Here is a 10,553-nt window from a genome sequence, read left to right as displayed (position 1 = left end):
CCTGAGGATCTATGACCAGTGTATGGCTTGTCAACCTGAGGATCTATGACCACTGTATGGCTTGTCAACCTGAGGATCTATGACCACTGTATGGCTTGTCAACCCGAGGATCTATGACCACTGTATGGCTTGTCAACCTGGGAGGATCTATGACCACTGTATGGCTTGTCAACCTGAGGATCTATGACCACTGTATGGCTTGTCAACCTGAGGATCTATGACCACTGTATGGCTTGTCAACCTGAGGATCTATGACCAGTGTATGGCTTATCAACCTGAGGATCTATGACCACTGTATGGCTTGTCAACCTGAGGATCTATGACCTAGTGAAGATGCTCTGCTGGTCACTTGTAGTAATAACTAGTAATTTCATATAGACCTATGAGTTAATGTACTTACACAAATATGCCTTGTCACACGCTTTGTCATCATGTCATCTGTTTTCACGCAAATATGCCTTGTCACCTTGTCATCTCTGTCAAATATCATCGTACTGGATGCATGAAGAACCTCTCTGATTCTCACTTCTTCTCTGTTCTAAAACAGGATGTGGTAGATAGCGTTACAGCACCGTTAGTAGTTTACTCCTCTCTAAACAATGCCATAGAAACTCCACACTTCCACTGCTGCTTTATGATGAGAACGACGTACCACAACTTGTAACTTGGAAATGTATAACCTAAAGAGGCTTGATGTGAAAAGAGCAATTTCTCTCAGATTGTGATAAAAACATGATCCCCCCACCTGTAACAAAAAAAAGAAAGAAAGAAATGATCTTGGTCAGGTGTCATAAATTGGAAGTTTGTTTTGTGTTCTTCTCTCCTAGGTACACCAGAGATAGACACAGCGTGTGAGGCGTGTCCGCAGGGCCTGTTCTCCAGCCGGATGTCTGCCAGCGAGCCGTGTGTGCCTCACAGGAACTGCTCTGAGCTGGGCTTGAAGACCCTCCGACCAGGGACCTCCACCCAGAACGCACTGTGTGAGAACAAGGCTGAAGGATCTGTCCTGGAGTGCTCCCAACACCACACACAGTGTCACACTGGTGAGAATATACAGGATAATGGTGATATATGCCATACTCTCTCTTATCCAAAGCGATTTAAAGTCATACATTGTTTTGTTTTTTGTATGGGTGGACCCAGCGGGAATCAAACCCACTACCTTTGGCGTTGTGAACGCCACGCTCTACCTCCTGAGCCACACATGACCACAGCACACGCACCACGTAATGTCTATTAAAAAAGGAATGAGCATCCCTAATCCACAGCTCCGCACGACGACCCGCTCAGCTTCACACTGACTAAATGACCACAGTGTCTGAGTCCTGTACTTGTACGAGTATGTGAGTCTGAATGGGACAGATGTGCAACAGAGGTTAATGAGCAACTTCACCTGAAACTGTTTTCCATCCCCAAGAAAATACAGAGGCTTGATCTCAGCAGGTAAACACTGGTTGAAACCCAGTTAATCACAGCTGCCTACAGCGATTCACTTGAACAGCAGGTCAACATCATCCCACTAACTGCAGTAACTCCAGACATCATCCCACTAACTCCAGTAACTTCAGACGTCATCCCACTAACTCCAGACGTCATCCCACTAACTCCAGTAACTTCAGACACCATCCCACTAACTGCAGTAACTCCAGACGTCATCCCACTAACCCCAGACATCATCCCACTAACTCCAGTAACTCCAGACGTCATCCCTAACTCAGTAACTCCAGGCGTCATCCCACTAACTCAGACATCATCCCACTAACTCCAGTAACTCCAGACATCATCCCACTAACTCCAGACATCATCCCACTAACTCCAGACATCATCCCAGTAACTCCAGACGTCATCCCACTAACTCCAGTAACTCCAGGCGTCTGTCCCACTAACTCCAGTAACTCCAGAGAGCGTCATCCACGAACTCCAGTAACTCAGGCGTCATCCCACTAACTCCCAAGGCGTCATCCCACTAACACCAGTAACTCCAGGCGTCGCTCCCACTAACTCCAGAGCGTCATCCCACTAACTCCAGGCGTCATCCCACTAACACCAGTAACTCCAGACGTCATCACTAACTCAGACGTCATCCCACTAACTCAGTAACTCCAGACGTCATCCCACTAACTCCAGACGTCATCCCACCTAACTCCAGACGTCATCCCACTAACACCAGTAACTCCAGACGTCATCCCACTAACTCCAGACGTCATCCCACTAACTCCAGTAACTCCAGACGTCATCCGACTAACTCCAGACATCATCCCACTAACTCCAGTAACTCCAGACATCATCCCACTAACTCCAGTAACTCCAGACGTCATCCGACTAACTCCAGACGTCATCCCACTAACTCCAGTAACTCCAGACGTCATCCCACTAACTCCACTAACTCCAGACATCATCCCACTAACTCCAGTAACTCCAGACGTCATCCCACTAACTCCACTAACTCCAGACATCATCCCACTAACTCCAGTAACTCCAGACATCATCCCACTAACTCCAGTAACTCCAGACATCATCCCACTAACTCCACTAACTCCAGACATCATCCCACTAACTCCAGTAACTCCAGACATCATCCCACTAACTCCAGTAACTCCAGACATCATCCCACTAACTCCAGTAACTCCAGACATCATCCCACTAACTCCAGTAACTCCAGACATCATCCCACTTACTCCCACTAATTCCAGACAGTTTTTTCTTGAGCAGATGGTCTGGGGGCCGGAACATAATTACAGATAATTTGTAGACTGCAAATTGACCGCAAGAAGCCCAAACATATATAATATTTGACTAATACATAATAATTTCAAACCTTGCATACATTTGTATAGGGCGACTCACATCCCATAGGGCGGCTCACATCCCATAGGGCGGCTCACATCCCATAGGGCACATCCCATCATCCCACTAACTCCAGACATCATCCCACTAACTCCAGACATCATCCCAGTAACTCCAGACGTCATCCCACTAACTCCAGACGTCATCCCACTAACTCCAGTAACTCCAGACGTCATCCAGACGTCTTTATGCCCAACCATGAAAAACAAGTTTGTTTTTTTGCTCACAGGCCGCCAGTTTTGGTCTTACTCAGGCTGAAACCATGAAGAATGCTGCTGAGAACACACACACACACACACACACACACACACACACACACACACACACACACACACACACACACACAGAGATACACACCACAGAACCACAACACAGTAGACTGAGCCTGATGAGTCTCCCAGGAGACCGAACACAGTACTGAGTTCTCATTCTAGAACCTGAACGATGCACACAGAACACCTGTCTTCCATCACACCATTTCTGCTGTGTGATGTATCACAATGAGCCGCAAAATTAGGGGAAGTTGACTTCATGAGAATCAACTTCACATGAAACTGAGTTCCTACAGGATGACTAACAACTCTCAGAGTCGAAGACCCAGAACTGTCACTTTCCCCTGGGGACTGACGCTCTCCTTAACAATTCATTCAGGATTTGTTTTCGTAGGATACGACACACATACAATTACAATGATTAAGTCGTTCTATTTCTATGGTATTTACCGCAGATCGTTTGCAAGAATTAGAAAATAGTTTGAAGTAAAATGTAGAATGAGAGGAAATATATCATGTGGTTTAGATTTCAGAAAATACTCTAAGTCAGGCCTGCTGTAGTCAGACCTTAACGTAAGTCCAGACCTGCTGTAGGTCAGACCTGCTGTAAGTCAGACCTGCTGTAAGTCAGACCTGCTGTAAGTCAGACCTGCTGTAAGTCTGACCTGTAAGTCAGACCTGCTGTAGGTCAGACCTGCTGTAAGTCTGACCTGCTGTAGGTCAGACTGCCAAATCTGACCCGCTGTGCACAGCAGGTCCAGACCTGCTGTAAGTCAGACCTGCTGTAAGTCAGACCTGCTGTAAGTCCCTGGCCTGCTGTAGGTCAGACCTGCTGTAGGTCTGACCTTCTGTAGAAATCCTGACCCTGCAGTCAGACAGGGTCAGACCTGCTGCAAGTCTGACTCGCTGTAGGTCAGACCTGCTGTAGGTCAGGCCTGCTGTGGAGGTCAGACCTGCCTGTAAGTCTGACCTGCTGTATGTCTGACCTGCTGTAAATTTTCTCCATTTTAGGTGGTCCTTTGCATGGGGTGACGTAAGTTTCCTTAACAACAGTCTTCCAGATAGATGACACAGGAAACTTAGGTATAAAGTGTTTAGTAATAAAATGTAATTGCAGACAGAAATTCCTTTAGAGTACCTCAGTTCCTGTGGCCAACGATCTGTGTGGTGAAACAAGGAACCCAACACTTTTAATACAATCTACCGTCAGTCATATCATAACATTGTTGCATTGGATTAGAAACAAAAGTATCTAAGATGAGAAAAACAGGTCTAGACTGTGGTTCCTCTCTACTATCTCGGCCTTGAGGCTGTGTGACTCTCAGTGGGTGCAGATGATTCTCATCCTGAGAACTTAAAGCAGTACATCTCCATTTACCCAGTACTTTTCCATCATTGCACATTGCAGGTATACAAAGGTTATGACATAAACACAGCAATCATGGCGTCAGTGTAGCCTCACACCTGACCACCAGGGTAACCCCCAACCAAGTCAGCCCTGCTGTAGGTCAGACCTGCATCCCAAAATGGCACCCTATTACCTATATAGTGCACTACTTTTATCCAGAGCCTTATTGGCCCTGGTCAAAAGTAGTGCACTATGAAGGGAATGCGGTGCACTTTAGGAGTCAACTACAGACTGAGGAACGAAGCCAGAAGTACATAAGGAGGAAGGAGGAGAGGCTGTGAGGGAAATGAGTGTGTCGCCGCTGGGATGGAACAAAGAAGTGAGAGGAAGTGATGTTTTCATTATCTGGTCTGGTAATGACTGGATACCCTCCATTACACACACACACACACACACACACACACACACACACACACACACACACACACACACACCACATCAGAGTGAGCCTGATTAGTCTCCCAGGAGACCAAACACAGTATTGGGTTCTAGAAGCAGAACGATGCACACAGAACACCTTTGTTCCATCACAGCTGGTCTGCTGGGTGACGTATCACAGTGAGCCGTATCAGGGGGGAGATTGAGGTGCTTCTCCACAGGCGTTGAGGTCTTCATGTCAACTGGTGCTCATCATCTAGTGATTTGATATCTGTTCAATAGAATAAATGAATGTTTATTTGATAGAACCTGAAACAGAAAGGCTGTTTATATAATTATGGTCCCAATAGAGTAAACCTAACACATCTGTCTCTTCACACATAATCAATCAAGATCTCAATGTATCGGAAAGAAAACATGTACCTAAGTACCAGGATGTAACGTCAGTGTCCTCTCTCTCTCTCTCTCCCTCACTGTCTCAGACGTGTCGCTGTGTGAGGAGGCCATCTTCCAGTCTCTGGCGTCTCTCCGTCTGTCCTCCGTCCCCCTGGAGCGTCTCCTGGAGAGCCTGCCTGGGAAGAGGGTGGACAGGAAGAGTCTGGAGAGGCTTAAGAAGGCCTGCTCCCCCCAGCAGCAGATACTACTCCTATTGAGACTCTGGAGAGAACAGAACAAAGACCAGGTTAAACTCCACGGCATCATTCAAGGTCAGTAGGATCCGTTTAGTAGAGCTCTGCTATTGGCTGCTGCATATGAGTTCTAAAGACTTCTATCCAATGAGAGGGTCCTGTTATGTCCTGGGCTCATCATATCTATTATCCAATGAGAGGGTCCTGTTATGTCCTGGGCTCATCATATCTATTATCCAATGAGAGGGTCCTGTTATGTCCTGGGCTCATCATATCTATTATCCAATGAGAGGGTCCTGTTATGTCCTGGGCTCATCATATCTATTATCCAATGAGAGGGTCCTGTTATGTCCTGGGCTCATCATATCTATTATCCAATGAGAGGGTCCTGTTATGTCCTGGGCTCATCATGTCTATTATCCAATGAGAGGGTCCTGTTATGTCCTGGGCTCATCATGTCTATTATCCAGTGAACCACTGTGAGCGGAAGGTGTCCAGGTTAGGGGTGTCCAGGTTAGGGGTGTCCAGGTGAGGGCTGTCTAGGTTAGGGCTGTCCAGGTTAAGGGTGTCCAGGTTAGGGCTGTCCAGGTTAGGGCTGTCTAGGTTAGGGTTGTCCAGGTTAGGGCTGTCCAGGTTAGGGCTGTCTAGGTTAGGGCTGTCCAGGTTAGGGCTGTCCAGGTTAGGGCTGTCCAGGTGAGGGCTGTCCAGGTTAGGGGTGTCCAGGTTAGGGCTGTCCAGGTCAGGGGTGTCCAGGTCAGGGGTGTCCAGGTTAAGGGTTGTCCAGGTTAAGGGTGTCCAGGTTAGGGCTGTCCAGGTCAGGGGTGTCCAGGTCAGGGGTGTCCAGGTTAAGGGTTGTCCAGGTTAAGGGTGTCCAGGTTAGGGCTGTCCAGTTTAGGGCTGTCCAGGTTAGGGCTGTCCAGGTTAGGGGTGTCCAGGTTAGGGCTGTCCAGGTTAGGGGTGTCCAGGTTAGGGCTGTCCAGGTCAGGGCTGGCCAGGTCAGGGCTGTCCAGGTTAGGGCTGTCCAGGTTAAAGGTGTCCAGGTTAGGGCTGTCCAGGTTAAAGGTCTCCAGGTTAGGGGTGTCCAGGTTAGGGCTGTCCAGGTTAGGGCTGTCCAGGTTAGGGCTGTCCAGGTTAAAGGTGTCCAGGTTAGGGCTGTCCAGGTTAGGGCTGTCCAGGTTAGGGGTGTCCAGGTTAGGGGTGTCCAGGTTAGGGGTGTCCAGATTAGGGGTGTCCAGGTTAGGGTTGTCCAGGTTAGGGGTGTCCAGGTTAGGGGTGTCCAGGTTAGGGGTGTCCAGGTTAGGGCTGTCCAGGTCAGGGCTGTCCAGGTCAGGGTTGTCCAGGTCAGGGGTGTCCAGGTTAAGGGTTGTCCAGGTTAAGGGTGTCCAGGTTAGGGCTGTCCAGGCCAGGGCTGTCCAGGTTAGGGCTGTCCAGGTTAAAGGTGTCCAGGTTAGGGGTGTCCAGGTTAGGGGTGTCCAGGTTAGGACTGTCCAGGTTAGGGGTGTCCAGGTTAGGGGTGTCCAGGTTAGGGCTGTCCAGGTTAGGGCTGTCCAGGTTAGGGGTGTCCAGGTTAGGGCTGTCCAGGTTAGGGCTGTCCAGGTTAGGGGTGTCCAGGTTAGGGGTGTCCAGGTTAGGGCTGGTATTTTAGATGATGGTTATTGGTCAGCCAAATGACCGCAGTCACCGTAATAACAGTTGGAATAGCAACAACAACAAAGACAATACAAATGTTCTCTGTGTGTGTGGGGGGGTTGCCTAGGCAACCTACTACTTGTCTGCTACAGCACCTTGCTTGTTTCAGCCTGGGGCAACAAAGTTTCATCACACTGTAGAGTCCATGTTATAGCAGAGACTCAACCACACGAGTTCCCAGCCATCCCGTCTTCAGTCAGCTGTTCGTTCTACAAAATAGTTCAACCATAACCGTTGGTTACGCGGTTATACCATAATTGTGGCAGCCCTAATCCAGCTGTCTTAAGAGTAGTATCATGACTAACCTTTCTCCATTATCTTTTCCCTCCACTGTGAGCGTAAGGTGTCCAGGTGTCTTACAGTAGTATCAGTTTAACCTGAGTTTCCTCCTCTACCCTGTTGTCTCAGGTGTGAACCACTGTGAGCGTAAGGTGTCCAGGTGTCTTACAGTAGAATCAGTTTAACCTGAGTTTCCTCCTCTACCCTGTTGTCTCAGGTGTGAACCACTGTGAGCGTAAGGTGTCCAGGTGTCTTACAGTAGAATCAGTTTAACCTGAGTTCCCTCCTCTACCCTGTTGTCTCAGGTGTGAACCACTGTGAGCGTAAGGTGTCCAGGTGTCTTACAGTAGTATCAGTTTAACCTGAGTTCCCTCCTCTACCCTGTTGTCTCAGGTGTGAACCACTGTGAGCGTAAGGTGTCCAGGTGTCTTACAGTAGTATCAGTTTAACCTGAGTTCCCTCCTCTACCCTGTTGTCTCAGGTGTGAACCACTGTGAGCGTAAGGTGTCCAGGTGTCTTACAGTAGTATCAGTTTAACCTGAGTTCCCTCCTCTACCCTGTTGTCTCAGGTGTGAACCACTGTGAGCGTAAGGTGTCCAGGTGTCTTACAGTAGTATCAGTTTAACCTGAGTTCCCTCCTCTACCCTGTTGTCTCAGGTGTGAACCACTGTGAGCGTAAGGTGTCCAGGTGTCTTACAGTAGTATCAGTTTAACCTGAGTTCCCTCCTCTACCCTGTTGTCTCAGGTGTGAACCACTGTGAGCGTAAGGTGTCCAGGTGTCTTACAGTAGTATCAGTTTAACCTGAGTTCCCTCCTCTACCCTGTTGTCTCAGGTGTGAACCACTGTGAGCGTAAGGTGTCCAGGTGTCTTACAGTAGAATCAGTTTAACCTGAGTTCCCTCCTCTACCCTGTTGTCTCAGGTGTGAACCAATGTGAGCGTAAGGTGTCCAGGTGTCTTACAGTAGTATCAGTTTAACCTGAGTTCCCTCCTCTACCCTGTTGTCTCAGGTGTGAACCACTGTGAGCGTAAGGTGTCCAGGTGTCTTACAGTAGTATCAGTTTAACCTGAGTTCCCTCCTCTACCCTGTTGTCTCAGGTGTGAACCACTGTGAGCGTAAGGTGTCCAGGTGTCTTACAGTAGTATCAGTTTAACCTGAGTTTCCTCCTCTACCCTGTTGTCTCAGGTGTGAACCACTGTGAGCGTAAGGTGTCCAGGTGTCTTACAGTAGAATCAGTTTAACCTGAGTTTCCTCCTCTACCCTGTTGTCTCAGGTGTGAACCACTGTGAGCGTAAGGTGTCCAGGTCTCTTACAGTAGTATCAGTTTAACCTGAGTTCCCTCCTCTACCCTGTTGTCTCAGGTGTGAACCACTGTGAGCGTAAGGTGTCCAGGTGTCTTACAGTAGAATCAGTTTAACCTGAGTTCCCTCCTCTACCCTGTTGTCTCAGGTGTGAACCAATGTGAGCGTAAGGTGTCCAGGTGTGCGGGTTTGAAGAACCTGACCCTGGGCGACCTGATGATGGTGATGAAGAGTCTTCCAGGGGTCCGGGCTCACGAGGAAGACATCAGGGCCGTGGTCTCCTCATGCCGCTCCCAGCAGTACCTCCTGCAGCTCCTACACCTTTGGAAGAACCAGAACACGGACCTGGACATTAATAAGGTATTGGTCCGCCACCACCGTGCACATTAACACGCCTTAATCTAGACCAATTATGACTGTGGACATTCCTCATGTTTCCTTTTCTACGTACCAACAACAAGATGAGATTATCCAATTAGACATTTACATTTAAGTCATTTAGCAGACGCTCTTATCCAGAGCGACTTACAAATTGGTGAATTCACCTTCTGACATCCAGTGGAACAGCCACTTTACAATAGTGCATCTAAATCATTAAGGGGGGGTGAGAAGGATTACTTATCCTATCCTAGGTATTCCTTGAAGAGGTGGGGTTTCAGGTGTCTCCGGAAGGTGGTGATTAGAAGGGTGTTGGGTTTCCTTTGATGAAAGCACCTGCCATGGAGAAGACGGAGTAACTGACTGGATCCCTTTGTGTTCTCCTTGATCGTTAAAACAAATGTAGTCTGTGTATGTATCTGTTTAAATGGTCCGAATCAAACCTAATCTATTTATCCATCAATGAAAGGGTCTGGCTCACAGCCTGAGCAGGCTCCGGCAGCAGGGGGCACCACGTCCGCTCCTCAGGAGCATCAAGAAGATCAACCGGATCATCTCCACCTCCTCCATACACAAGATGTACGAGAAGATGTTCCTCAACATGATCGAGGACGGGACCTGCTTCAACACCAAACCTTACAACCAATAGGAGAAATGGGGCGGGTCTAAGGGGGAGGGGGGGCAGAACTGGGTTTCAAATACTTTAAAAATGTATAATTTGTTAGTCTGCCTGGAGTGTCAGATGGATGGGATTTGACGTTTTGTGGTGTTTCTATTGGTTTATTGCTCCAGACAAACTCAATCAGGGTCAGATAAAGGTTGTAAATTCATGTTTAAAGTATTTGTAACCCAGGTCTGATGGGGGCGGATCCTAATGTCCACTTACATCAAATTTTCACTTGGTCTCCCATTGATATCAATGCATGACGAAGTGGAAATTCCATTTAAATGTAAATGAGGATTAGTCCTAACTGGGTGAAAAACAGGGTTGGGGTCAATTTAGTGGAAATTCAATTCATGAGGATTTTTATTTCTGTTTGTGAATTTGAATTTGAAATCACTTGCTGAAGTGACTGAATTAAAAATGGAATTGATTCCAAACTTAGCGAAAAGAGAAAACTATTTAAAATGTGTATATAGTCTGGTGTTTTTAAGGTGAGGTAGAGGGGTGATAGGGAAGGGGGGTGATAGGGAAGGGGGAGGGTGATAGGGAAGGGGGGTGATAGGGAAGGGTGATAGGGAAGGGTGATAGGGAAAGGGGGGGTGATAGGGAAGGGGGGTGATAGGGAAGGGGGGTGATAGGGAAGGGGGGTCGTCTTGCTTTTTCACTGTTTTAAAAGGAGGAGATTTATTTCATAATGAAATGTTTCCT

At 47.9% G+C, this 10,553-nt stretch overlaps 1 protein-coding gene across 1 annotated transcript; it reads left to right on the top strand.

Moving 5' to 3' along the window:
- Positions 1-827: 827 nt before the first annotated feature.
- Positions 828-10,351, top strand: LOC135534832 (tumor necrosis factor receptor superfamily member 11B-like; the record flags this gene model as incomplete). The annotated part of the gene is made up of 4 exons (XM_064961660.1): positions 828-1,043; positions 5,388-5,612; positions 8,952-9,163; positions 9,651-10,351. Coding segments are annotated over 4 exons (833 nt in total), but the record flags the coding sequence as incomplete, so codon positions are not given.
- Between the last annotated feature and the right edge of the window lie 202 nt (positions 10,352-10,553).

Source organism: Oncorhynchus masou, unplaced genomic scaffold, assembly GCF_036934945.1.
Source record: "Oncorhynchus masou masou isolate Uvic2021 unplaced genomic scaffold, UVic_Omas_1.1 unplaced_scaffold_4002, whole genome shotgun sequence".
NCBI classification, from domain to species: domain Eukaryota; kingdom Metazoa; phylum Chordata; class Actinopteri; order Salmoniformes; family Salmonidae; genus Oncorhynchus; species Oncorhynchus masou.
The sequence above is the reverse complement of the archived record's forward strand: the minus strand, read 5'-3'. Positions and strand labels throughout refer to the sequence as shown.